General features: G+C 44.3%; 5 protein-coding genes across 10 annotated transcripts; 2 read left to right on the plus strand and 3 right to left on the minus strand.

Annotated features, from left to right (window-relative positions):
• Positions 1–70: 70 nt before the first annotated feature.
• On the minus strand, positions 71–9,980 carry LOC119555884 (histone deacetylase 6). Of its 4 annotated transcripts, none has more exons than XM_037867542.1 (9): positions 9,208–9,979; positions 7,145–7,441; positions 6,947–7,077; positions 6,010–6,193; positions 5,034–5,305; positions 2,753–4,160; positions 2,048–2,680; positions 1,807–1,894; positions 71–837 (listed from the first exon to the last, which is right to left on the minus strand). In XM_037867542.1, exons 1-9 carry the CDS (start codon positions 9,208–9,210, stop codon positions 443–445), a joined length of 3,411 nt encoding a protein of 1,136 aa, XP_037723470.1. In that variant the 5' UTR covers positions 9,211–9,979; the 3' UTR covers positions 71–442. The 4 variants fall into 4 exon arrangements, with proteins under 4 accessions (XP_037723470.1, XP_037723471.1, XP_037723474.1 ...); XM_037867543.1 differs by lacking the exon at positions 9,208–9,979 and adding an exon at positions 8,931–9,040; XM_037867546.1 differs by lacking the exon at positions 1,807–1,894 and having other exon boundaries at positions 696–837; positions 2,087–2,680; positions 9,208–9,977.
• An 839-nt stretch (positions 9,981–10,819) lies between these two features.
• LOC119557771 (E3 ubiquitin-protein ligase RNF125-like) lies at positions 10,820–11,469 on the plus strand. The gene is made up of 2 exons (XM_037870669.1): positions 10,820–11,335; positions 11,388–11,469. The coding sequence occupies exon 1, from the start codon at positions 10,900–10,902 to the stop codon at positions 11,221–11,223; it is 324 nt and encodes a 107-aa protein (XP_037726597.1). The 5' UTR covers positions 10,820–10,899; the 3' UTR covers positions 11,224–11,335; positions 11,388–11,469.
• A 314-nt stretch (positions 11,470–11,783) lies between these two features.
• LOC119558319 lies at positions 11,784–13,977 on the plus strand. The gene is made up of 2 exons (XM_037871731.1): positions 11,784–13,284; positions 13,344–13,977. Exons 1-2 carry the CDS (start codon positions 11,856–11,858, stop codon positions 13,808–13,810), a joined length of 1,896 nt encoding a protein of 631 aa, XP_037727659.1. The 5' UTR covers positions 11,784–11,855; the 3' UTR covers positions 13,811–13,977.
• Positions 13,978–14,009: 32 nt separating this feature from the next.
• Positions 14,010–16,553, minus strand: LOC119558318 (dystrotelin). Its single transcript, XM_037871730.1, has 6 exons — positions 16,203–16,553; positions 15,932–16,148; positions 15,008–15,871; positions 14,830–14,947; positions 14,618–14,771; positions 14,010–14,558 (listed from the first exon to the last, which is right to left on the minus strand). The coding sequence occupies exons 1-6, from the start codon at positions 16,429–16,431 to the stop codon at positions 14,197–14,199; spliced, it is 1,944 nt and encodes a 647-aa protein (XP_037727658.1). The 5' UTR covers positions 16,432–16,553; the 3' UTR covers positions 14,010–14,196.
• Positions 16,554–18,060: 1,507 nt separating this feature from the next.
• LOC119558316 (DNA topoisomerase 1) lies at positions 18,061–26,972 on the minus strand. 3 transcript variants are annotated; one of them, XM_037871725.1, is made up of 8 exons: positions 26,633–26,972; positions 25,057–25,277; positions 23,229–24,219; positions 23,086–23,165; positions 19,773–20,902; positions 19,454–19,704; positions 19,196–19,389; positions 18,061–19,136 (listed from the first exon to the last, which is right to left on the minus strand). In XM_037871725.1, exons 1-8 carry the CDS (start codon positions 26,657–26,659, stop codon positions 19,034–19,036), a joined length of 2,997 nt encoding a protein of 998 aa, XP_037727653.1. In that variant the 5' UTR covers positions 26,660–26,972; the 3' UTR covers positions 18,061–19,033. The 3 variants fall into 3 exon arrangements, with proteins under 3 accessions (XP_037727653.1, XP_037727654.1, XP_037727655.1); XM_037871726.1 differs by lacking the exon at positions 26,633–26,972 and adding an exon at positions 25,393–25,870; XM_037871727.1 differs by lacking the exons at positions 23,086–23,165; positions 23,229–24,219; positions 25,057–25,277; positions 26,633–26,972 and adding an exon at positions 21,577–21,771.
• Between the last annotated feature and the right edge of the window lie 305 nt (positions 26,973–27,277).

The raw sequence follows: 27,277 nt of genomic DNA on the forward strand, positions 1-27,277 counted from the left end.
ACAATATATATGCAAACCGAAGAAATCTAATATTTAGTTAAGGCTTAGCCAGATTGTACGCTAAAATATACTCGAAAACACTCGAAGTCTTTATTAGATCATTAGTTGATAACATTAACAATTTTTATTTGTATAAACTTGAGGGAGCTAGTTGCCAGGATTAGGATCACCAATGGTTGGCTGGCCGACTGCTCCCGAATCAACAATTTTATGTTTAATGTGTTTTTATTTAGGGCAAATGGGATGCAGGATGCAGGTTTGAGGATCTGGGATGGGGTTGGGGGGTGGCTCAGTGGGCCAGGAAGTAATGCAGCAGGTTAAGGTAAATGCGTTCCAGCAGCGGCCAGAGGTGCTCGGCCAGGAACTGGATCAGGTGTCTGAGCGGCGGGCAGAGCGTGCACATGTAGTCCGTGAGGGCGTCCAGCACGCGGATGGCCAAGGGTCAGTTGTTCTGTCGCTCCAGCCGAAAGCAGATGCTGCTCCCGGCGACATCATCATCATCCTCCTCCTCCTCATCCCGCCCGTCGGCCCCCAACGGATAGCGGCCATCCTCGCGCTTTGGACAGGCGTGTGTCCAGGCCATCGGCTCCTGGAACTTGTCCACATGCAGCGGATTGAGGTAGGCGTACAGGCAGGGATGGTCCACGTACGAGGAGCACACGTAGCACCACACGGACAGGTCAGCCATGCTCATGGCCAGCGGATGCTGTGCCTCCACCGCATGCAGCTCCATGTCCCCGTTCACGTAGCGACCGCAGCCCACCAGCCGGCAGCTCAGGCACACCCAGTTCTCCCCCGTCGATCCGCACACGCTGCAGGCCGCTCCACTGTTTATTGCTATTGGGGAAAATCATAAAAAAAAACACATTAGTTTTTTTATTTTCCACAAAAATGACTAGTACGAAAAGCAGTAAATCCGAGCATGCGACAATTCTAAATTTATAAAATAAACTAAAAAAATGATAACAGAACATAATTATACATTAAATTAAATATGATAAAACCCCTTGTGTATAATAAAGCAAAAATAGCAAAACATTCCACAAAGACTTTTCCTATACTGAAATCAATTCAGTTTAAGAAAAGGTTTTTCAAAAAGTCCATAAACAGAAAACCTTAGAAAAATGCAATTCAGCCTCCAAGCACAACAAAACTGCATGCCATTTGCACACAAAGCATAGCACTTTGATAAATTATTTAGAAAAATAACCAATTTCCAATTTCTGGCTCCAAAAGCAAATATAACCAAATAATTAGAAAATAGTACCAAATGCAAGTGCCCTTCTTATCGGTCAAAATAATAGCGCCTATTATAAACCATGACTTTTGTTACATTATGAATAGATCTAAAAATGCTTTAACATTAATTAATCAATATCAAATTTAAAACGTAAATGATAGTATATCCGAATCAAAATGGATCAGAATTAAATGCTTAAATATCATAAAATAGTTTCTACAATTTTAGTCTTTGTATATAGGGTTTTTCATTAAAAATATTGTATTAACTGGTAAGTTTTTGCAAGAATTCAAAGATATAAGAATTTATACGAAATCTACAATCTATAAGTAATATTTATGTAGGAATACCTAAATCATACAAATAATCGATAATGCTTAAGAAATAAATACAACCAACTATGACCTCGAGATCACTATAAATCATTCAACGAAATACCACATATTTCGAACTTTTCTTCAAAATATTATGGATACAAGACTTGGTTTGAGAAAAGTGCTACTGCTTTGACCATATAGAGCACTAGCCGAATTGGCATGGGATGGGTTTGGATTGGATTGGCTTACACTGCGGCGCCTCCTCCGGTCGCAGAAGACTCAAGTGCGGACACGTCTTGAGCGGATACACGGCGAACATCTCATTCTGCTCGAGGGCCTGATCCGCGATTCGGGTCGGGATCGGGATCGGGATCGAGAGTGAGACCGAAAGCGAGGGATCACATGAAATGGGGGGAGATAGAAGCGCGCAATGAACCGATTAGTGGGCTTTGGAGATTCGAGGGGGATAAATGCAATGCTGATCTCGTACCTCCTTGTTCTCCGCCAAATACTCGGTGAGCGTTTTTACCTTTACTTTGGGCTTGCTGCCGCTGGGCCGCTCATCGCCGCAGTCGGGCTGATCGCCGGCGGGTCCGCCCACCGCCCCCGGAGCATCGTCATTTGATATATTCAACTGTCGCAAGGAGGCGGTAAGAAAATCCTCGTTGTTGTTCTCGCCCAAAACGGGATCGCGTGGCAGCCGCCGGCCGACGAACTCCAGGGACCGCCAGTGGCCACGTTGCACCTGCAGGCACGATTGCAGCGATTCCACACAGCTCTGATAGGCCACCGTCGGTGGCTTCTGCAGCGCAGCCGCTCCCAGTTGGGGCGTCGGCACAGGATCACCGAGCAGCGTCTTGGTGCACATCGTCATGGCGTACGATATGGAGTTCACATTGTAGCCACCCTCCAGGCAAACGATAATTCTGCCGCCGGCCAGAGCCGACAGCCAGTGGGTGAGCATGCCGTAGCCCTCGGGCGTCACCTTGCAGCCGCCCAGCGGATCTCCGATGGCCGCATCGAAGCCGGCAGACACCAACACCAGTTGGGGATTGAACTCGTACGCAATGGGCATGATCAGTTGCTGGAAGGCCAGCGCGTACTCCAGGTCACCCATGCCCTTCTGCAAATCGGTAAATCAGCAAATGAGGTAGTTAGCGTACTGGAAAGTTGTGTACATGTCAAGCAAACCGACCTTGTTCCAGGGTATGTTCACATTGAAGCCCCTACCGGCGCCCTTGCCCACCACATCGAAGTTGCCGTCGGGACCCTTGGGGAAGAAGGCGCCGTGCTCATAGCGATGCAAACTGATGTACAGCACCTTGGGGTTCGACTCGAAGATGTGCTGCGTCCCATTGCCGTGATGAACATCCCAATCCACGATCAGCACACGCTCCAGACCAAAGTCCCGAATGGCATATTGCGCTGCAATGGCCACGTTGTTGAAGATGCAGAAGCCGTGCGGCTGATCCTGCTCGGCATGATGACCTGGGGGACGGACATTGCAGATGCCACTGCGGGATTCGCCACGCAGGACACTGTCCACCGCCTGCAGCACGGATCCGGCGGCCAAGGTGGCGCAGTCGAAGGTGCGCGGATGCAGGTACACCGAATTGTAGCCCGCCGCCACCTGATGCAGATCCTCCGGATCGCGTCCCATCAATCGACGCACCGAGTTGACATGCGCTCGCGTGTGGGCCAGGCACACTTCATCCGTGGTGGCCGCTCTGGCGGCCAGTTGCTTCATCCTCGACAGCAAGGCATACTCATCGTGCATCTTGTGGATGTGCTGGACGCGCGAAGGCTGCTCCGGATGGCCGGGATCGTGGAGGTTGCAGTGCAGCAGCATCTGGGCATCGTAGGCATAGCAAACCCTCACCGAGGGCATCGATAGCTTGGTCTCAGTGCGCAGCACCTGCAGACGGGCCGTGTTCGTGGCGACCTTTTCCGGTGGCAGTGGAATCGCCGTATCCCTTGTCGGATAGCGATCCACAGGCGGTGGTCCACCGATCCAAAGGCGCAGCACCTTGTGCAGATCCTGCCCCTTCTCCTGGGCCAGCAGCTCGGCGGAATCGTAGGTTTTCTGGAGCTGCAGGCAACGCCAGTGCGGCCGATGGACGGCGATGCAGCTGAGCAGAGCCTGGGTGAGTTCGGCACGCGGCAGAGCCAGGGCCTCGACCAGCGGGGGGCAGGGATCACCGAGCAGGGAGCGCAGCGTGAGGGCCGCTCCCTCGGCCAGGGAGTCCAGGCAGTAGCCGCCCTCCAAGACGACGGCCACCCGGGAGTCGGCCAGTCGCAGCAGCGGGTTGAGCAGATGCGGATAGCAGGCCGGCGTCACCTCCATCTCGCCCTCCGGACATCCCAGGGCCGCATCGTAGCCAGCCGAGACGATAATCAACTCCGGCTGGAACTCGAGGGCCACCGGCAGCAGCAGCTGCTGGAAGATGGCCAGGTAGTCGCCATTCGTCATTCCCGTCGCATTTAGGGGCACATTGAAGTTGTATCCCGTGCCCGCTCCCGCTCCAATGGCGCTGTAATCCGACTCGTGCAGGTGCGGCCAGAAGCTGCCGTGCTCGAAGCGGTGGATGGAGAAGTAGACCACCCTGAAAACATAGACATTTGTTTTAGGAACTCATGATTTGGTATTCCTTAAAGTATGGTATTAATATAAAACTAATTGTCTCAATTGGACACTTGGTTTGCACATTTTCATAGGTAAAGAAAAAGTTAAGATATAATTGAAGTAATTTAAGAAGAGAAGGGAATCCTAAGAATTTACTCATTGATTTTAATTTAAGTCTTATGATAATGGATGGGATGGTATAAAACATAAGCATTGATTTTAGGAACTTGAACCTTTATAAAGCAGTCTTTCTAAGCAGTTTAAACATTTAACTAATTGGATAATAACAATTGGTCAATGAAATGTATACATTTTCATATCTTAAGGAAAGTTAAAAAATATTTTAAGTAATTTAATTTAGGTAAGTAATTTAAGAAGTGAAGAAAGTCCTACGAAAATACTCATTTTAAGTTTTATTATAAAGGATAAAGCGATGGGGTAAAACATAAGCATTGGTTTGGGAAATTAGTTATTATTATTCTTACTTGGAAAATTAAAATGGTACATTTAATTATTTATATTTTATAACTAGAAGGAAAAAAAAATTTAAAAAAAATGAGCCATGACTTTGTTTAAAATTTTGATATAATTAGAAAATATGAAAATACTTAAATAGGGGTAAAACCGATCCCAAAAATATGGCAGATAGAGACAAAATTGTTAGTAGCATTTCTATTGAAAACTATCAATAAATTAAGTCTTTTAATAATTAACAGTATGTACAAAATATAATATGAACAGGGAAATTGCCCCTTTACGACCCCAAATAAAAGAAAGTTCTTAAAGTAAACATTTACCCCCATAAATCATCAGTTATTTTTGTAGAGTCAAGTACAGCCAAGTCGCATCTCACCTGGGATCGTTGTAGAAGAACCGCTGCGTTCCCTGGCCATGATGGACGTCGTAGTCAATGATCAGGATGCGCTGCAGCTTGTGGACGTCCAGGGCGTGCCGGGCGGCCAGGGCCACGTTGTTGAAGAAGCAGTATCCATTGAACTCGGCCTTCATGGCATGGTGGCCCGGCGGCCGGATGATGGCCATGCCATTCTGGGCCTTTCCAGCAATCAGATGGTCCACCAACTCGATGGTGGAGCCGGTGGCCAGCAGGGAAAGCTCGAAAGTGGACTGTGGGGAGAAAGGTGAGGAGGTTATCACTTATCAGAGGTTATCATAATCTACTCAGTGCTAATAAGGCACCAATAATCTTATCTTATAGTGAATAATATAAACACAACCACGTAAGAACTTGTTTATATGCATCTACAGTGCGTTTAGCAGCAAAAAGGATTGATTTGCTGGATGAGATTTAACTGTGGGGGTCTTAACTAATGAAATATTAAAGAGGTAACAAGTAAAAGCCGAAGTAATAAATAACATCATGGATTTTCGAAATAAATATTCATTGAAGCAAATCAAAATTAGAAAGGTAATTCAAATTTCGTTTCAATGAGAATACATTTACATATATTCTACCCCAAACAATAAGGAATAAATTAATATTAATTATGGCATTCTACTGTACTGTACCTACACAAATTTTCTCTTAAAATTAAAAATTAAAAACGCATTTGAAATTATATCTATACGTTATTAATTTAACATTTACATCTATAAACCGCACTGTACCTAAACCCCTGCCTGTGCACTGGGCCGCATCTAATCTAATCTGCTTCAATTTGCATTTATCAAGTCAGCAAAGTAAAATAAACAATCTTAGCTAGCAATCAAGCGTAAATACAATAAAATAAGGTAATTAGATGCAAGCGCTTCCCCCATGCATTGTTCCACTGATCCGTGATTACCGATCCCAGCGAGTACGGATTGCTCACCGGATGAATGTAAATCGAGTCGTAGCGCGAGCTCAGGTCCTCCATGCGCTCGTCATCGCGAATCCCAGAGGTCTGCTTCAGGCGATCGAAGTGCTCCTCCGTGTGCAGGCGCAGGATCTCCTCCCTGGTGGCCGATCGCGAGGGCAACTCCAAGCAGCGCTCCGCCAGATTCAGCTCGCGGCAGCTGGAGAAGATTAGGGAAGACAGATTAGTATAACTGGCAAATATTTTTTATCAACCTAAAAATTACTAATAAAGTAATTTGATAGTATTTTATTTTACTTACATTTAAAATATTTAACGGGTTTTTAAAAAATACAATTTTCTTATGGTTTAGAAACCGGTATTATGTAAAATATGTCAATAAAATTAAGAATGTTTGAATAGCAAACGTTACATATCGAACTTAGTAATGAAGTGACTTTTCTGAAATTTTATTAATTGTTTTTTAGAATACTAGTTTCGGCAAATTATAATATTTATAATATTTGGCACTCACTTGATTTATTTACTTGTTTGTAACTTAACCTGAAAAATTTTTAAATAGCACGGTAATTTATGCAGGGTTCAAAACCTACTGATGCCGAATACATTTTTTTATATTTTTAAAGATATTTGAATATAATAATATTTTTTGTACCGAATTGAATTCCTGGTATTTGATTTAAAATTATATGTAAAACTAGATCTATAGGTCCCGTTCTTCATCTTGCACAATTATAATATATTTTGAAAAATGTATGGTAGGACTTAGAAAAAACGCGAATTCTTCAGATCCTTTTTTTTTAGAGGATAGCCCTCGCTCCAATATTAAACTTGTGTCGTTTTTAAATAATGATCACATTAATCTTTTAAGTCTCAAATAAAAAAAATATTGTAGATTTTTTTTTCCTGCATATGGTAACTCACTTATTTTAGCCCTTGGGATTGAACTCACCGCTCTAGGACGCGTGTGAAGCGCTCGGGGCACTCGTAGTGCTGCTTGTCCCACAGACAGCAGTGCTGGCTCATGGACTCATCGTAGATCAGGGCCGTGGGTTTCCGCACCAGCCCCTTGCAGTTGACAGCCTGTGTGGGGATAGTTAGGGGGGATTAGTAAGGATATCACTGGATAGCACTACCTGGATCTACTCACATTCTGGAATATATCCGTGACGCACTCCTGCATGACGTTGCTCTGGTTCTTGAGCATGTTCCGTGCTCGACGTTTCGCCTCCAAGAGCGCTGAGCTCGGTTTGTTCGCCTTTCGCGGATCGGCGGCGTTGATACCGCCACTGATACCGCCACTGATACCGCCGCTGCCGCCGCCGGCAGAGCTGCCGATCACTCCCGCCGCCGTCGCAGCCGTCGATCCCGCCTTGGACTTGCTGGCCATTGCCCGCGTCTGTATCTTCGCCTGCTGCGCGCTCCGTCGCGTGACGATGGGCGGGCTCTGGGAAAACGGACTTGAGTTTAGTAACCACCTGGTGGGGTACTGTATGTGGATATGTGTGTGCCCAGGCGGTATCCAGACCCTAATTTGGATACCCACTCAGGTGAGACAAGTACGCAGGCGGATGGATGGATGGATGTGGATGGTACCCAGTGTCTTGACTCTGCCCAAAAACCATATACTATAGCTAATTTATAAACCATTTAATGCCTATCTCTCGCTCATCACATTAAAAATTTACTAAAACCTTATCGTATGCAAAGGCAAATACAAATGTGTGATTATAGAGTCAAGGCACTTTTCGATTGGAGATTACGAGTGGCATACTTTTCGACTTCTTGATTACAACCCAAATAGTCTTTTACGAAAGAATTTCACATCCTAAATTCTTAGTTCTAAATTCATAACTCCGAAATATTTAATTTAATATTAATAAAACTGTTTTTAGCATATACAAAATATTTTACCATACAGTTATCTTTATTTTTATATTTTTTTTGGGAATAATACATATATTTAATAAATATATTTTGCACTTTGCTTTAAATCCCATTTATTAATATTCGTTTTCTAGGATATTTAATTTTCAGTATCTTAATTATAACTGAAAATAACTAGCAATATTTCGTTTGATTGAAACTTAAATATATAACTTTAAGTCCAAAAAAATGAATTTACAATATAGTTAAAATAGAAAAAATTTCTTCAACCTGGACTGCGAACTATTCGAGTTTTTATAAAAAAAATAATATGAGTTGGACTTCTTGAGTTAATACTGTATTCAATAGATAAGATATATGTAGTTATATACATATAAGTATGTAAGTATATTACAAAGTGCTTTTATAAACTGGATTTTCAGATTTTTTTAATTTAAAAAACTAAATGGAACTAGGTTATGCGATTAAGATAATATTGTATTTGAAATAACGATAAGTATTTCCTAAGATTTTTGTAAAATATAAAAAATTTCTTCAACCTGGGCTGCGAACTATTCAAGTTTTTATAAAAAAAAAATATGAGTTGGACTTCTTGAGTTAATACTGTATTCAATAGATAAGATATACATATGTAGTTATATACATATAAGTATGTAAGTATATTACAAAGTGCTTTTATAAACTGGATTTTCAGATTTTTTTAATTAAAAAAACTAAGTGGAACTAGGTTATGCGATTAAGATAATATTGTATTTGAAATAACGATAAGTATTTCCGAAGATATTTGTAAAATAGAAAAAATTTCTTCAACCTGGGCTGCAAACTATTCGAGTTTTCAACAAAATATTTTGAGTTGGACTTCTTGAGTTAATACTGTATTCAATAGATAAGATATATGTAGTTATATACATATAAGTATGTAAGTATATTACAAAATGCTTTTAAAAACTGTATTTTCAGATTTTTTAATTCAAAAAACTAAGAATTAAGATTAAGATTATATTGTACTTGAAATAACGATAAGTATTTCCTAAGATATTCCAAAATACCTTGACTACTAAAGTAGTTATTGTTTAATATTTCGATCGAAGGATTGCAAAGTGGATTTTTGGGCGGTGTCTCGTCACGGAGGTTTCACTGTGCTTTCAGCTGGAAGCCGCCAACTGTTGGCCACGAAGTTCGGACTGAAACTGCGGCCGTGGAGCGCTCGAAACCTGGCCAAAAGCAACCGGGCACCGTGTGTGTGGGCGTTGTTGCCACTGCCGCTTTTGGCCAAGACAAGCGAGCAACTCGAAAAAGGCGGCAATAATCTGCGCCAGTACTTACCATGTTGTGGGAAAACGAGAATTTGCGGATTTCGATGTGGATATATTGAAGTTGAAGGCGAGTTCGAATTGGAAGCCCAAGCCAAGCCAAATCCGAATCTAAATCCGAATTTCCGGCGCTGGAAGCGGAAGCGCGGGGGTGGGAACGGGACGGACTGATTCACAGCTGCTTGTTGTTGTTGTTGTTGTTCGTCGTCTACTTCTCCTACTCTTCGGTGTATTTTTACTGTTCGTTCCAAACAAATCGCCTCCTTAAGTCCCGTTATTTATCGATTCCGGCCAACACACTTTTCTCTTATAATTAGCCTTATTTTTCTCTTTTGTTGTTGTGTGTGCTATAAATTGTGCCTAGTCTATTTCTATCTCGCTTTCACAATCCCTACTGCTTGTGTTTGTGTGTGTTTGCGCTTCAGTTGCTCTGCATTTGCTATTGTTGTTGTTTTCTTGGAATATATTTTTGTTGTTTGTTGCTTGCAATTGGTAATACTTGAAACACTGAGCAACAAAATGAGGTTTCAGCTACCGGGTTTTCTTTGATTTTTGAAACGTTGCAGTTGCATTCGTGATTTTTTTTTTTTGAGCAGACGAAGATGCAGCAACAGCACAGATACATAGGCACACCACACGCACACAAGCACGTACAATCAGAACCTGAACCAGAAATCCCGAACAAACACACACACACACACACGCACCGGGATTGGGGACTTGGGGGGCGGTGGAGCACTGTGGGGGGCGGAGAGAAAGAGAGAGAGCGAGCTGGGAATCGATGACGCGCGGGCGGAGCGGAATGCAATGTTTGTGTGCCGTCTTCTTCTTGCCGCTTACAAGCAATCAGCTGTTCCACCGATATACACAACTTGTTGAATAATCGGTGGCTATCGATTGCGAATATTAACTGCATCGATAGCTGGTTTTCGCTTGAAATTATTCTTTTTATGAATGAAATCTTAAAAATATCATCAATATTTTTAGTTTAAATTGACATTTAAGGATTCTCTATAGAAATCTACAGATAAATTAGGGTACTTTTGTAACAGCGATAGCTATCGGATAAAATGCAATGCTCACATTCTTAAACTCATTTAGGGTATTCCCCTAAATGCAATGAATGCTGCCCATAAAAACTACTATCCTTCCACCTTGAAATCAATTCTTATAACCAAGCTACAGATGAAAAACATTATTTTGAATAACGTTATATGTATATCTGTCCAAGGGGCTTTCGAGTGTTATGTGCGCTTCGGGGATCCCTATGCGATAAATGCTTCTTTGATTTCAATTCAATTTATTATTTAAAAATTGCCTTATCCCTGAGAAGCTTCCAGCGGTTTTTTTTTATGTAACTCGGCTTTAAAAACAAAAAATTTTACCTTGATAAAAAAAAAAACAATATTAAAATGCATTGTTTTTTTTTTTAAATTGTTCCATTTAAAACTTAAAGTAAAAAAATTCATATATGATGGAGTGGTAGTATTGTCGAATTAGGTATGAAGATAAATCTTGGAAAATTGCTGTGGCTGTGTGTTAAAAAAAACGAAGGTGGCCGTTGATATGGAACGTACCCCATTTTAAATCAAATAGACAGTTTTGAACCTTAAGTTACCCCTGAGTCCTACCTCAGAATTGTACGTTTATATACGAACAGCGTGTTTTGGTATACCAGGCAGTTAGTAATATTGAAAGTGAAGAAATGTTTTCATACTTGCGAAGTCTTCTGGGCTTCCTGCCCATTAAAAAGGAGAGCACACGCCGCGCAGCCGACGGAATTGAGCCGGAAGCGATCATCGACTTGACCGAAGAGGTAGTCCCCATCACCAGGCAACTGGTCGATGAGAACATGGACCCCTACGAGTGCCCGGTTTGCTTTGACTCACCCAACGAGCCGGTGGCCACCCGGTGTGGGCACGTCTTTTGCAAGGAATGTCTGATCAGTGCACTGGAGCCATCAAAACTCTGTCCCAAGTGCCGGGAAACCGTGACCAGTTTCGTTCGCTTGTATACTTATCTACCTTAAAATATTGTTTTTCATGTTTAAAGTTGTTTTTGAATTCGATGCTGTCGGTCCACTTCAGACGCGGACAGTAGAAGATGAAATCGCAATGAAATAAACCAAACCAAAGCATTAGGTATATTGTATTCTATGGAAAGTATAAAGAATATATGTATGTTTTTTATCAGGATCACTAGCCGAATTTTGGGAATTCCGACTTTAAATTTCTTAGGAGGACATTTGGGAGCTTAATTAGATACTGAAGGTAGGGTACTGAAGCGACATTAGTTTCGGTAATTTCCAAAAATTGCAACTAAATTATTCTCGATCGACAGAGGTTTCATAAAATTCGTCATAATCTACATATGTATGTTGTGTACAGTTTAACCCATATAAAATTTGTACTTTTTATACTAATTGTTTTATAAATGAATTATAACATTTTATATTTTAAGAAACGCCGTGCCTTGGAAACCAAAATAAATGAAACTACAAATCAAAATTCAAATAATAACTTTGATGATAGCACCGATATCGATATCGATAGTCGTTGCTGCCTGCCTATCGCCACCCGCCAAACGGGCCCTTCGATAAATCGGTTCCATTTCGTTTTTTTCCTTTGAAGCCTCCTTGTTTACCTTGTGGTTTCCGCATCCATGCTTGCAGCTATCCAAGAGAATGTGCCGGAGATGGTGATGCAGCGGTCGCGGATGGCCTTCTGCCACAATCTCCACCTGGGCCGACAGCACGATCGCTTCAATTTCGGCTCCACTTTGGTGCTGGCCAGGAACCTCAAGTTCTACGAATTCCGGCGCAAGGAGCTGGTGCACCACATCGATTTGCGGGACACGAAGCTCCAGGAGGTGGCCAGCCAACTGGAGGGCTACGACGGACCGATGTGTCCCTTCCTGCCCAACACGGAGTCCAGGGATAGACTGGAATCCAGCATGCTGCAGGATCCGGAGGAGCTGCCCATTAAATTGGGGAAGTATGCGTTTCAGCGGGAGGACATCTACCTGCTGATTCACTGCTGGAAACACCTCATCGTGCTGCGGCGACCCAAGGAGCACGGCGCCAACTTCGAGCTGGTGGCGCAGCACAGGGATGTGCTGTCCTTCCAGATGGCTCCAGGTCCCATTCCCTACCAGGCCGTCGTGGAGCTGCATTTCCGCAATGGCAAACGAGAGCGCTGCGATTTCCAGAAGCCCTGCGAGGAGGAGGAGGAGGAGGAGCAACCCAGCACGTCCAAGGAAGCTTACGCACCCGCGGCAGATTTAGAGGCCCGGCTGCAGGAGGTGCACTCCCTCCGAGCGGAGCTCGCCAGCCAGCGAGCGCAAACGCAGAAGGAATTCGCCTTGGCCGAGGACCTCTTCCTCTTCGGCCCGCCCGGCGAGCGCTCTCTGCTCCTCGAGGAGAAGCAGCCGCTAAGGAGGCTCGGGGATGTATGGACTCGGATCAGCGGCGACTATCTCGTCTGCGGCACCGTGCTGGTCAACATAGCCGGCGGGCATCGACTGACCATTGCCAAGGAGGTGTATCCGCTGGTCTTTTTGGAGCCCCACATCGACTTCTGCATGGAGCACCGCCTGTACGAGCTGCCCCTGTTGCCCAATGGCCAACCGCCCGAGGAGTACGACCAGATGGCGCAATTCTGGGCTTGCCAGGATCAGCACACCATGCGTCTCAAATGGCGACCGGTACGCAAGCCGAGGCAAGTGCCGCCCGAATCCTCCGTCGCGATGGTAGTGCGTCTGCGTCTGGTAGATCTCCTACATGCCGAGAAACTCGAGCTGATGGTGCAGTATGAGGTTGGGGCCACAGCGGAGAAGAATGCGTGCCCTAGGCAGTTGCACCTGATTAGCTTTGACGTCAAGAAGCTGCTGGATGCCACAGAGTCACTGGCTCCCACCTTTTCACCCAAAACGCTGCACCAGGACTTTCTGGCCGTGATTATGACGCACCAAGCACACTGCTCACTGAAACTAGTATTCCAGGCGGCCGAGGATTGCACAACGTTCGAGCAACAGTTGGTCTCCAAGCTGCAGTTCGAGTTAATAGAAGCCCAGGAGCCGGAAAAAGAACAGAGTGAGTGGTTACCTTTCAGGAATGTCCACTAGTCTATGCTAACACCTAATGTTTTCCAGAATCCGACCTGCTCGACGATTCGTGCCCTGACTCACCCTTTCAGTCCTCCACCGCTGACGCTGCCGCCGCCAATCCTGTCCAGCGCATCTTCTACAACCGCCAGCCACTGTCGCAGTGGTGTGGCACTCTGCTCCTCCGCGACGATCCCGGTGAGCAGTGGCATGTTTACGCCCAAACGGACGACCGACTGCGCCTGTTAATGCATCGATTGATGCGAGATCTTCTCCTGCTGCACTGCAATCTTACTTACCTGCGGGTCAACGAGCCCAACCTGTCGGTCGCCGATGCTAACCTCGAGTTGGAGAAGAGTCTGCAGGAGGAGTTGGAGGCCTGGAAGGTGGTGCTAAAGCCGGCAGCCAGTGTGGAGGAGCGTCGCAAGCAGCTGACGCATCTCTACAAAGTACAAATGGCTAGCGATGTGCTGGCATCTCTGATATTAAGCAAAACGGAGCCGAATAAGGAATAAATACCTTATTTCAAGGTTGGTTTTTGTTTAATTTCTACATAAACCACAGCTTATTGATGATTTTTTTTGAGAAATTTGAAATATTTTATTGATATGTATATGAATTGTATAACATTCCCTGTTATGAAGTGTTTTAAGCATGGATTTTTTATATGAACAATTTATTTTATTGCATTCTTGTCAGAGTTTTACATCTACAACTTAAAGCATTTATGTGAAATTTAAAGCATTTTTGTTTAGGATCGGAAAATTCCTATATAAAGTGTATAATATATGCATGATTTTGGATATCATTGTGTCCGAATTTTTCGTAACATTTACACCTTAGGGCTAAGTGGACTTGGTCTGGCTGGAATCGATATAAGGGCGCAGTGGCACCCTGATCCTTACGTGCTAATGCGCCGCTGCTGCTCCTCGCTTTTGATGATGCTGTCCAGGACGTTCTCCAGATTCTGCGTGGCCGCCGACAGTTCGGCATTGTCGCTGTACGAGTCCTCGACGATCTCCTTGACCTTGTGCAGCAGCAGCTTGAAGTTCACCATCTCGGTGTCGCGTCCTTCCCCTCCGCTTGCTGGCTGCTGCTCCAGCAGGGCTCCCAGCGGCATGGGCAGCGTCAGTGGAGCCGGCAGGGATCCAGGACCTGGCTGCCCACTCAAGCGACGCTGATCGAACCACAAACTAATGTCGTTGAGCGAATAATCCGATTTGTTGGCCTCCAAGTAGCTGCGATTCAAGTCGGCGCCATTAACTGGAATATACACAAATGTTTTGATTCTGGTTTTAGCATATTTTTGGTTGTCTTCTTACTGGAGTGCGTGAGGTTGGCACCCACGGGTGCATACATATCGAAAATCTGCCTCTGCGGCGTGCTGGAGCTAAGGAAAGTGGAGCTGACCAAAGGAGCAGCTGAAGGAGCCACCGCAGGAACCGGAACAGGTGGTGAAGCTGCCACAGAAGAGTGCTGCAAGTAAATGTAAGTAATTAGCTCAGCTTATCAGCCGAAAGCAGAGCAATCCCACCGATAGCTGACGCATATCCTCGATGATCTGCAGCAGAAAGCTCTGATGGGCGCTGAGAAACTGCGAGATTTCCGAACTGGATGCTGTGGCCACCGTTTGCAGCTGGGTTTCCAGTTTCCTAGAAGGCACGCAAACCATTAGCTTGGCCAGAGGAAGAGTGTCAAGTGTAAAAACCTACGCATTCTGCAGCAACAAGCGGTCAATAATGGACTGCAGCCTGCTGGAGGCCTTGCTGGCTAGCCCCGTCAGGGAGCACAGCTCCTGCTGCTGCTGCTGCAGGATCACAGTGCGGTCTTTCTCCTTCTCCTGACACTGACTGCGCACACTGCGCGTCTCCGCGGGAATGGGTGTGGCTGCCGATTGTCCCAGGCCGGCACCACTCTCCTGGGCATTGCAGAAGCCACGACGCTCCTCCTCGTGCCTCTTCCGTGGCATTACCAGCCAGCTGCACAGCTTGGCCAGGTGGCGGGTCCAACGCAACGGCGGCTGATCCTCCACGAACACCTCGCACATCCGATGCCCCGGCTCGTGGCGACCACCGGCAAAGCCCACCGCAAAGCAGGGCAGGCACAGGGATATATCCCGGCACACCTGGCACCGAAAGCGAATGCCCACAATGTGCTCCTTGCGGCAGCCGGCACAGGAATTGCTGTGTATCAAATGCTCCGTGTCCTCGATGCGTTTCACCAACGCCAGCAGATTGCCATAGATGAGGAATCGCGTCTGGACACCCGCTCCCGTCCAGAGTTTGTGGAACTGCGGCTCGGCAAGTCCACCAACGCCGTGTGGACAGCGGGCAAAGCTCTGCTCCATCGCCAGTGGCAGATTGTGGGCGCCATAGGCCTTGGCCTCGCCCAAGTAGCTGAGCAACTTGCTCAGCGTGGCCAAGAGCTGTTCGAAGGCGTATCTGGAGATGATCTGCGACTTGGGGTCCGCCAGCAGGGCAAAGAAGTCGCCCACCAGGTGATCGCTGCTGTACAGCTTGCAGAGCATTATGAAGGTGATCTTGATCTCCAGCAGGGAAATGGAATGCCTGCGTTGCCTGGGTGGAGAAAAAAGGGTGTTACATACATATGATCCATATGGGAGCAACGTAACCCACGGATCGTAGACATTCCAAAAGAAGTTGGCCAGCAGGCCGGTGGCCCTGTCCAGTTGATAGTCCGCATCCTGGTTGAAGTGGCCCAGCTTTTCGCAGGCAAAGTACACATCGTGGAGCAGCGAGGTCAACTGGAAGGGGGGAACCATCAGCTCCAGGCCGCCGCTCAAGTTGTGGCGATCCAAAATGGCCAGAACAAGCTTGTACGGAATTTTAGTGGCTGCAATTTAGAGGTTAATCCTGGGCGGAGAATATGCGGCCATTCAATACCCACTGTGGAATATCTTTTGCAGGGCCACAAATTTACTGGCACACCGGTAGACCGTGTACTTGTAGTCCCCGTAATCCCGCTGCAGATCCTCCATAATGGTGGTCAGGTCTTTGTCCACCTGTTGCCCTTGTCCTTGGCCCCCCTGGGAGCCCTTTTCCCGGGCCAGGGACGCCACTGCCTCGGCGCTGTTGCGCATTTTGGTGAGCTGCACTGGCACCGACATTCCCAGCATCTCGAAGGGTTTTCAATTGTCTGTAATTTCCGCTATTTTCAAACCTTTTTGAGTCTCCTTTGTGACCGCGTCGTTTCTCGCGATCTCTTCCTCTTCCGTTAGCGCAAAAGTCAAATTTATGCGCCGCAAGGTGGCAACGCCACCGGTGTTATCGAAATCAGTTCGCTTAGCCGTTAGAGATTTGAATTTGATTCGACGGGTGGAAAGTCGGCTTAAAGCTGACTTTAAAGCAAATATGTTAGTTTAGAGTGGACCTTTTAAGCGGCATTATTTCATTAAATATTTTAAGAGAGATTTGAATAGTTACTAACAATAACAAGGCACTTTTTTGTAGTCAATACACAAATAATAAGGAATCTCAACATACATTTTTAAAAACAATATTTAATTTTTAAATTTTGTAATAGCACTTGTTGGTTTACTTTATAAATATTTTTACAACCCAAATGGGATTTTTTGTTTAAACTAGATTTTAACAATTTTAAACGAGTTAACTTTTTAATAAGACTAGATTTTGCTTGACAGACAAGTTCTAGGTTTGAAAAATACGTTCTTACTTAAGCTCTTCCTAATATTGCTTATGTGCAGAACATAACAATCAAATCTAATATTTTAATTTATATTACTTTTATAACCCATTTTTCCAGTTGTCTACAACAAATTGTAAAAATATGAAATCAAAGTTATAAAGATAGCTGTCCAGAGACACCCAAAAATAACGCTGGTTATTCAATTTTAAAATTAAATATATGTTGTATGTATATTTGCATCATTCCATTACAATTACATTAACTTACGCTATTTTTTTTTTATATTTTTTGTTTTTGCTTTAAAATAGTGGGGCTTCTTATCATTTCGTTTGTTGTTTTTTCTTTGCTTATATCAATATTGTAATATGCCAAGTTTATATGTGAGTGGGGGAGGCGGGGCGAAAGGGGGATTGTAATAAGTTTATTTAACTTTTTTTTGTTGCCTTTTGAAAGCATTGTCCCGCTTGCGTATGCGAATCCACCGCATACGTATATATAAATGTTTGTTTTTTAATCACTAATTATCATATGTGTTTGGGTCGCTATTTATTTATAAAGATCGTTCTTTATTTGCAATGCGCATTTGCAATTTATGCTAGGGGAGTGAGGCGAAATTCCATCGATTTGCGAAATCAAAAATACGGCTACATACATTCGTAAATGATGGGTACATATAAGGTATAAGGTGTTTTCTAACTCTCCTTCCACTAGGTCCATTTAAATCCACCCTCTGTTCAGCGGTTTTCGAATAAAATCGGTACAGGATGCAACGAAAATTGAGTAATTACAAAATATATATATTCTGATTGCGGACCGCTGGACGAAAAGTGGTCCCAAATGGACGCTCGATTTTTACAGGTTCTTTTAACTCACTTAATTGCACATACTAATAGATCCTATATGTATAAAGTTCCATTCTTTTAGATTAGAGTTTTCGCTGCGACTGTTTGTTGGCTGTGGTTTTGGTTCATTGATTGATTTGTATTTGCAATTGGTTTTTTTTTGTGTTGTGGCTTGGATCTCAGATAAGAATTTGAAACCTGTATAATATATTATGTCATTATCGTACGGGGGGGCTTAAATGATAAAAGGATGCAAATGAATTTAGCATTCGTTTATTTTAATTTTAACTAAAATCATAAGGTACAAAACAAAATCACCTCGACATGCACAGGGTTTTGTTCTTCGTTTTCTTGGGGCGGTAAGTTGCGCTGGATCAGAGTTGAATTGAATAAATTATGCTATGCTAAAAGTTGGTCTACAAGGTTTCTCTGTTCAATTAGCACTTAAATACGTTATCGTAGTACTTGTATAATTAATTTTAATTAATAGTGAAAAACATTTTTCGCTAAACAAAAATCAACTAAATGTAAACATAAAAAACTTGTAATTGTATTATTTTTTGTTTGTTTGCGATTGTAGTTTCTTTTTTTCGTTTTTTTGTTTTTGTGTATTTAATTTATATATAAAATTATAATATATGTAAGAGAAGTCATTTTTGACAAAAAAAAATTGTTGCTTCGTAGACGGTAACATAGAAAATTATGTTATTTTGTTTTTAGGTGGCGACGACGTCTTGCACAGGTTTCTCTTCTTCTCTTGGTGTTTATTAAAAATTGGTATATAATATATATATATATAGCGATCGATATATATATAACCGTATAGAAGTGTGAGCGTGTGTTTGGTGTGTACATTTCGCAAGTTAGACTTCAGCGTAGTGCGCACGTGAAACAATCAAACAACGATTTAAAGCAGACAAAACAGACGCAGGCAAGCAGATCCCTGGTTTCGGTACATCCGTCTCTTTCTTTTTGGAGGATAGTTCCGAGAGATACCTGAACTTTCCCGAAAGCTGGACATATGCACTACTCATTGCATAAACTCTTGGGCAAAGTATGGGAATTAACCTGGGGAATCGACTTGCAAACCGGCCTTTTGGTGGGTGTGGTTTTTCGTGGTTTCTAGTTTTTCAACCTGCGCTGTCTGCGCTCCTTTGAGTGTGTGTGTGTATCTGTGTAATAGAGGGGGGGCGTGTCAGTTTTGTAGGCGTGCCAGTGAGGAGAACCCATTTAAAAACGATAATTCTCATCGGCCATGTGCACGGCCCACATAAATTTGGTTCTTTGCGTTTTGTTAAATATCTTTTCGATCGGCACTCCGTTCTTTTTACACCTGCAAATATATACATCATTAGCTTTAACTTAAGAGGAATCGGCTGAGGAGACACTCACCAAGCCACCGATATGCGTGGATCGAGATAGTTTAGCTTAGATGTGCCCAGGGCAATGGTCTTATTCTCGTCTCTATCAGTCTCTTGTAATTCTAGTTTCTTCAGCTGATCCTTCAGGCGCTCCAGCTGTTTGCCCTTCTTGTCGGCCAGGACCTTCTCCTTGACGGAGCCACGTTTGGCGGCCTTCTTCATATCCTGTCAAAGAACATTTTACATTAGTTATATAGTCGCATCCAAAGCATATTTAATATATACTCACATGATATTCGGCCTCGCAATCGTCGATGGCATCACGCTTGGTCTTGATTTTCTCCTTCAGGTTCTCCATCGATTTCTCGTGGCCCTTGGGCACGGAACGCTGATGGTTACAGAGGATGGCTACGGCACGATTGGCGCGATTGTAGGCCAACAGCTTTTCCGGTACCGTGGCACTCGGATCGGTAAGCAGATCCAGCTGGCTTTGCAGTGTTTTCGAAGCGTTATACGTACGGAATACCTTGGCCGTAAGTCCTGTTTTGGTCATACAAATTACACTGATAAGTATAGGAAAACAGACCTTATAGACAGGGGATACGTACCGTCCATCAGCTCCTTGAGATGCTCGTTGAGCACCTGAGTGTTGAGTCGATCGAAGAGGTCGTCGCCCTCCTTCTTGTGCTCCATAAACAGTTCGAGGTTCTTGAAGACGCGCTTCTCCACCTCGACCTCGTTGTAGTAGCGAATGGAATCCTTACCGGGGAAGTCGAACACCACCACGTTCTCCTTGCCGTTGAGCTCCTTGTGCAGCTGGACGTGCTCCACGCGCAGCGAGCAACAGCCCACGGTGTCCGCCTGATCCTCATCCTTTTCGTTGCCCGCTCTCAGTGCCAGTTTGTCGATAAAGTAGAGGGCCACCGCCCGCTGGCGAACCCTCATCTCCTTGGACTTCCACTCGTCGCGATAGGTGGCCCGGATCTTATCGATAACCTTGTCCAGGCGGCGCGCCGTCTCGTACTTGATGTGATCCTTCTCGCCCTTGAGTTTCGAGGAGGGATTCAACATGATGTACTTGACTTGCCCCTGTACGTTCTCGATCCAGGAGGCCAGCCAGGTGACCGTATTGTCGTGGCGCACCTCCTTCCAGCGCGATCCGCTGGGCGGCGACGGCACCTTTGAATCCTTGCCACAGTTGATGGACACATCGCTGGCATGGATGCGCCGCTTGATCATGCCCATTTTGGGATGCTCACCACGGCCGCGGAACAGGCCCGGTGGCTCCAGCCGGAAGTTGCCGATCTTCTCCTTGTGGCCGTCAATCATACAGAAACCAAACTCCTTGATCAGGGCCTCATTCTCGTTCTTCTTGATCAGCTTCTCCTCCTTGGTGGCCGCCTTGCGTTTCTCCGACTCCGCCTGGAAGAAGTTGAACATCTCCTGAAAGTTGCACTTGCGGAAATCCTTGATGATCTCCTTCTCCTTGGACGTCATCGACTTGCGGAAGTCCTTAAAGAAGTTGTTGTTGAACACATCCTTGGTGCAGTAGTCGTGGTTCAACATCTTTGCATAGAAGGTGGCCGCCTCCTCCGTTTCCTCGGAGAGCTCAAGGGGCTTGCCATCGTAGTAGAACCGCACGTTGCGTGGCACCCGCTCGTAAGGCGGAGCGAAGACGGGTCCCTTGTGCTCCAGCGTTGACCACTTGACGCCATCTGCGCGCTTCTCCTCCTCCCACCTGAAGTATATATATGTTGTGAGTGAGTAATTCATATAATTTGTGGGAATGCGACATAAACAATCTTCTTCTTGATAACTAGATCATTTTAAGCTTTGGGAGATTTAATATATTAATATATATGTATATTAATATTAATATTAATAATTAATATAAATAATATTATATTATTAATATATTAATATTAATAACACAAATACATCTGTTCCTCGGTAAAAACTTAAATTAATCAATTAAATTTGAATAAATAGTATTAATCAGGGTAACAATAGGTAATAATATAGGGCTACTAAAATGCTCAATTTTGTTTTTTTAAATATAACCCATATTAAAAGGACTAATCATAAATTTGTATAGTATTTAGATGTTGTGAACCTTTTTTCTATCATGTGATTTGATTTGTATATTGTTATTCATTTTTCTTGTAAATATAGCCCATATGATAGTTTTTATATTATCTAGATGTTGTCTATTTTCTTCGATTTGATTCGATATTTATATTATTATCGTTCAGAGTTTTCAATGGTTAATTTGCATACAGTTTATAAGTTTTGGTATTCGTTTATACCTTTTTTTCGGAAATACTTTATAAATGTTGCCCTGGTAAAATCATTATAACCATTTCTTCTTCTTGGTACACCCTATTTTAGCGGAGCACCCTAATCAAGTCGCACCATCGAATTTGCTCTTCCTGGACGCTCTTCCGTCGCACTCTTCTCTTTTTGCCCGCAACCGTGGCTATGCCCACGATCTGCTCCCCGAAAACCAGGCAGACACTCCGATTTCCGAATAGACGTACTGCCGCCCAGGGGCGCCACACGGCCGATGTCATTTGCTGCTCGATATTCTACAGTTTTCTTTGGTTTATCACATTACGCAAAGAGGCGGCGTTCGAACCTAACCTCAAAGTTTGCCAGCGAATGTGTAGGTGTGTGTGTGTGATTTCGTTGGGCTCAGCTGTTTTTGCAGCATGTGGGAGCAAAGGGGGGGGGGGAGAAATGGGGCAGCGGTGCTCTGCGCATGCGTTTCGTGGCGAATGGCACAGTCGCACAGTGGCTGCCATCAATTGCTGCCCACATGCGCTCCACTGTGGATTTGAAAGCACGCGGCACACAACTTTCGGCAGCCACGGTGTTTGAGTTTCGGAAATGTAGGTCAGTGACATTCAAACTTCTCACGCAAAACACATGGCAAGTACACACACACACACACACACACCTTTAGACGTGTCACGTCACACGTTGTTGGTTTTGTAACCGGTACTTGTCAAATTCATTTAAATATGTACATTTATAAAAATTCGAACGCTTTCCCTCACAATTCGATTAAATACTTCGTTATGGGAGAGCGCGAGTTACCTGTTTCAATGAATAATAAAAAAAAAGAGCCTTTCACCTCGAATAGCCTTTGAAGAAGCAATATTACTAACGTATCACTGTAAAAATGGTCATATACTTTAAAAATACCTTGTATTATATTATACTGGACTTAGGAGCATTTTTTGTTAATCGGTTTTAGTTTAGGCCTTTAATAAATTATATTATTTGTCAGTTAATCGAACCACCACAATATTATTCGCGAGTTAAAAATGGAAGAGTAATATTTTTAAGTTTTAAATAAGCTTAAGTGTTTTTAAAATTATAAAGAACTTATTGTTTTAACTCAATTATCACGGTAAAAATGTCAATACACATTATAATACAACTATTTTTAAAATAAAAATAGAGTAAACAATTCGTATTATTCTAAAGAAATTAATAAAATGCGAATCAGCGCAATATACAATTATTCGGAACCAACATTAGACATTTTACCCAACAATATCTGGTAGAAAATAAGAGGCTTTCGAAATATTATTTATTTTTATGAAATGCAAATAGCCCAAATATGGGGGATAGATCCCCCCACACGGGTTAAAAAGTATGTGCGTGTAATTCCAAATTGTTCGATTTCTACTCAACATTTTTTTTTGGTATACCCCCTCAGAACCAAATTCTGGATCCCCCAATGAAATATCCTAAACGATACGTAATCGAAATGTCTACAGCTAGGCCTGAAGCCTTTTAAAATACCAGTGATTTACATACACCAGTCGAAATAATAAAAGTAATGTATCGAAAGACGAAGTCTCTTCATAAAAGGCATGCAAATTACTATTTACTGTCAAGTCGAGGCTAACTCACCATCTCCACACCTCCTCCTCCTCCTCCTTGACCTTCTGGCGTTTGGTGGGCGATACGACCTCGGTCTTAGCCTCGGCTTCCTGAAAGGAAAAAGCAATTAGATATCATCTGTGTTCATCGAACCCGACATATTCAATTCCCACCTTTTTGATCTTTTTCTTCTTGGGCTTGACGCTGCCGTAATCGTCCTCGGCCTCCTCTTTGACCCGCTTCTTCTTGGACTTCTCCTTGGGCTCCTTCTTGACCTTCTTGCGCGCCAGCAGCGGAATGTCGTCGTCGTCATCCATGCCGCCATCGGCCTGATCGGGTGCCTCCTGCTTGCGCTTGCGCATGGCCAGCGGCAGATCCTCCTCGTCGTCGTCCATCTCCTCGTGATCGTTCTCCTCATCCTGATCATTGTTGTTCATGGTGCTATCCTCTTCGGCGTAGCTCTGCTCGTGCTTCACCTCGAACGGCGGCTCGTCGGCACGAAACTGGGACATGGAGTAATCACAGGAGCTGGCCTGCGACAGATTGTTGAAGCTCTCGTCCTCCTTCTTGATGTCCACAATCGATTCCTCGTAGCCGTTCTTGTAGTTGATGCCATTGTTCCCATCGTTCCCATTGCCATTGCCATTGCAATTGATGGCGGCTGTGGCCTGATAGCCGTCGAGCTGCTGCATGTGAAAGGGATCGGCCGGGCCCGAGTGCATTAACGGTTGGGAAACGGGCTCCGGCTTGACAAACACTCCATCGTACGACGGCGGATCCTTCGACGAAGAGCTGCTGTGCCGCGAGCTGGAATGTTTGCTCTTCGATGAGGATGATGAGGATGAGCTCTTATGACTGCTGCTGCTGCGCTCCTTATCACGGGAGCTGGACGAGGAGGACTTGTGCCGGCTGGAGGAGCTGCTGCTGCTGCGATCCTTGTCCTTGTCGCGGCGCTCCTTGTCCTTCGATGAGCTCTTGTGGTGGCCGGAGCTGGACGATGACGACGAGGACTTGTGCTTGCTGCTACTGCTGCTGCTCCCATCCTTGACCCTGTGGCTGGACGAAGAGCTGCTGCGATGAGAGTTGCTGCTGCTGTCGCGTTCCTTGTCCTTGTCCCGATGCTTGGACGACGAGCTACTGCTGCTCTTGTGCCGATCCTTGTCGCTAAAAAGGGAAAAGTTGGGGATTATTAGATGCTACATTTATAGAATTGGATTCCACTCCTGCAGATCGTAAGAGCTGCCTTTTGAACCGACCTAAAGTAATACAAACTTGGTGTATTTAGAGCACTATAAGCAATAGCTCTCAAGTAAACATTTGGGTCAAATGGTCATTACTACAGTGGCTTTGTACGTGATTGAATTGAATTAAAGCTAATACATTGACGGCATATTTCCTACTTCATACTTGCCAATTTCTTTCAAATAAAGGGGATTTTGCTTTGGTTTGTTTAAAGTTTAACTAGCAATTTCCATAGCTATTATTACAACATTACTTTGTTATTGGTTTCTCCCTAAAGGTTTTAAAAGGCAGAAAATGCAGCTCGATCTGACATAGTTTTCTCAAAATAATAGTGCTTTACATTATGCAGTCAGTTCTCTTAAACGGTTTAGGTTTCTGATTTTCGATATTACATTTAGTTAGGCATTTAGGCTGATTGGCAATAAGATGTAAAAGATCTCATATAAAAAAACAGTCATTTGAAATGTTTCATGTGCTTCTAGACAGTTTACCATATTTTCTATGGGTTACATATATAAATATAGATATCAAATGCATTATAAGATAACAATCTAGTCCTACATGTGATTCTAGACAGGTTTCTTTCTATTCCAACTATTCATTTTTACATGAATATGCATCATTTATAACTGGCGTAACTTGGTTGCCCATTAACCCAACCACTTGAAACCTTGGAATTGACCTATTTTAAGTGTTCCAGACGGTTCTACAGCAGTTTCCCTCGCTACCAATGGTTGGCATTCCGCTCTTCCGACGTACCGACTGCTGCTCTTGTGATCCTTCGACGAGCTGGAGGATCCGGAGCTCTTGTGCTCCCTGTCCTTATCACGGTGCTTGTCCTTGCTGGAGGATTTATGCTTGCTGCTGCTGCTCCCGCTGCTGCTGCTGTGGTGGTGGTGGTGGTGGTGTCCGTGTCCGTTGGTGGTCACCCCGTTGGACTGAACCACCTCGCAGCTGCCACCATTTTGTAAGTGGATGTTCTGTGCGGGCGAGAGAAAGAGAGGGGGGAGCATGGGTGAGTAGATGAGATAGAGTTGTTGGATGGACCGGCAGCTGAAAAGTGAGAGAGTGTGAGTGTGAATCCGGGCCAGAAACCTGTGCATCCATCATGTTGCCCGAAATCTTGGCTCCTCTCTCTCTCTTTGTGGATCGGACTCCCCGGTGGTTTTCTCACGATTTCTGGCGATGATTTACGATTATCTCGTGTCTATCCGCTCACCACGTGGTGAAAATCAACCCTAACAAATGCCGCGTAGGAAAATTCACTTAGCACGGCCAGCAATGGGTTAATGGAAGAAGAAGAAGAGCCGGAGAGCGATGGCGGCAGGAAATTGGAAATTGTACCCGAATCGGTCGGAATAGGTTAACAATAAAAAAAAAAAAAACCGCTGCCAAACAATGGAACACACACACAAACAAATTGGAGAATACAGAAAATCGTTCCTTTTTTTTTACACTTTTTGCAGCATATTTTTTTCAACGTGGGCGATGCATCAAGGCTACACGCACACTTGTATACACACGGGGTTGTTGTTGTTGTTGTTTTTCTCGTTGCAGCATATTATTTAGTGAGTTTTTTTTTTGGGGTGGCACATCTGTCTTATCAGACGACACACACACACACATACACTGAGGGAAAAACACCTTTATACGTATAAATTGCAAAATGGGACACTTGCAATTACATACATATACAAAAACGCTACAGGGCAACAAAAACAACAAACACATGTGATTTTTGAGCGAGAAAAGTGGCAGTATGACCGCATTTCGAGGTAATCAAAAGAGAATCGAGTAATCAAGGCTGTTAAAGGGAGATAAACAAAGTAGAGATCGCGGAAATGGTTAAAATCGGACAAAACCCTTTGAAACTGCCAGAAAATGAGGAAAAATCAAGGGAAACCGCGGAAGAAACTGGGCAAAAATACCAGTTTCGGTATTTCGCTGCGGCCACACTGTGCCAAATACATTTCGTCTGCCTCGGCCCTCCCCGCTCTCCTTTGTCACCTCCTTCGCCTTTTGCCACTTGCATTGTCGCCATTTTCGTCAATTACCTCTCGTTTTTCTCTCTGCTCTCCCCGTCCCCCCGCCAGCGTTTTACGCACTCTGCCGGCAGCGACGTCGACTGCGCTGCCGCCTGCAGGCGGTACACTTGCAACTATTCTTTGTACCCCCGAAATATTGTACCCAATTTCGATTCCTCCGTATTTTTCCTATATTTTTTTTTCTTTTTGCGGCTGGCCAGGCTCCCCATTCAACACGTTTGCACTTGCCTCCTTGCGGCCTTCGGTAAATTACATAAAAAGGAAATAGAATTTTCGCTCGGGGCACTTACATTCTCGGCAGCCACATCCCCACTCATTTTGCGGCGCTCGGCGTTTTTCTTTATTTGTCGGTCTTTAGTCTTTCTTTTTTTTTTTTCTTTTCTTGCTCCGCACTTAGTAAAATTTTTTCACTCTCAACACGTCTGGATTTCAGTTAGTTTAGCTCGCAGTCGGTTCGGGTTTGAAAGTCCGACGGCGGTTAGGAAAAGCGCACTGGGTTTTCCGAAATGGAGCAGCGTTTTGTGCTTCTGGCGATGCGATTTTGCCTGGCTTTCGGGCTTCTTTGCTTTTTGCTTTTCACAGCGCGCAGCAGCCACGCGAACCCTTGCTTTTTTTTTGATCGGTGTGACCGAAGAGTCGTCGGTGGCGAAACATCGATGTTAGCATCGATAAGCATCGGTAACATCGATGTTTGGCAAGCCAATCGATGTTTTCCATCTCTTTTCCCGGCGGCTACTCTCTCGCTCGCTCACGCTCTCTCTTTTCTGCGAGCAAGATCAGAAATCTTTTATCTCGCTTTTTTACTGAAACTTACGGTTGCTTACGTTCAAACACAAAAATACTGAAAAAACGATTCCGCCGGCTTGGAAAATACCACTTTGACTTTTAAAATATACCGAAATCGCTTCGAACGGTCATGCTGAAAGAATCGGCAC

The sequence above is a fragment of the Drosophila subpulchrella genome, chromosome X, assembly GCF_014743375.2.
Source record: "Drosophila subpulchrella strain 33 F10 #4 breed RU33 chromosome X, RU_Dsub_v1.1 Primary Assembly, whole genome shotgun sequence".
In the NCBI taxonomy this organism is placed as follows: Eukaryota; Metazoa; Arthropoda; class Insecta; order Diptera; family Drosophilidae; genus Drosophila; species Drosophila subpulchrella.

Bases quoted from the DNA above. Each gene is read 5' to 3' on its own strand.
- LOC119558318 (XM_037871730.1), bottom strand. From the start codon at position 16,431: ATGCTGGGAATGTCGGTGCCAGTGCAGCTCACCAAAATGCGCAACAGC. The intron at 15,872-15,931 runs GTGGGTTACGTT...TTCTCCACCCAG, and splicing joins TTTTGGAATGTCTACGATCC to GCAACGCAGGCATTCCATTT. The intron at 14,948-15,007 runs GTAGGTTTTTAC...CGTGCCTTCTAG, and splicing joins CGCTTGTTGCTGCAGAATGC to GAAACTGGAAACCCAGCTGC.
- LOC119555884 (XM_037867542.1), bottom strand. The intron at 7,078-7,144 runs GTGAGTAGATCC...ATCCCCACACAG, and splicing joins TCACGGATATATTCCAGAAT to GCTGTCAACTGCAAGGGGCT. The intron at 4,161-5,033 runs GTGAGATGCGAC...CTATGTTTTCAG, and splicing joins TTCTTCTACAACGATCCCAG to GGTGGTCTACTTCTCCATCC.
- LOC119558319 (XM_037871731.1), top strand. From the start codon at position 11,856: ATGCTTGCAGCTATCCAAGAGAATGTGCCGGAGATGGTGATGCAGCGG. The intron at 13,285-13,343 runs GTGAGTGGTTAC...AATGTTTTCCAG, and splicing joins GGAGCCGGAAAAAGAACAGA to AATCCGACCTGCTCGACGAT.
- LOC119558316 (XM_037871725.1), bottom strand. From the start codon at position 26,659: ATGAGTGGGGATGTGGCTGCCGAGAAT. The intron at 19,390-19,453 runs GTGAGTATATAT...GTTCTTTGACAG, and splicing joins ATTGCGAGGCCGAATATCAT to GATATGAAGAAGGCCGCCAA. The intron at 19,137-19,195 runs GTGAGTGTCTCC...ATATATTTGCAG, and splicing joins CCACGCATATCGGTGGCTTG to GTGTAAAAAGAACGGAGTGC.
- LOC119557771 (XM_037870669.1), top strand. From the start codon at position 10,900: ATGTTTTCATACTTGCGAAGTCTTCTGGGCTTCCTGCCCATTAAAAAG.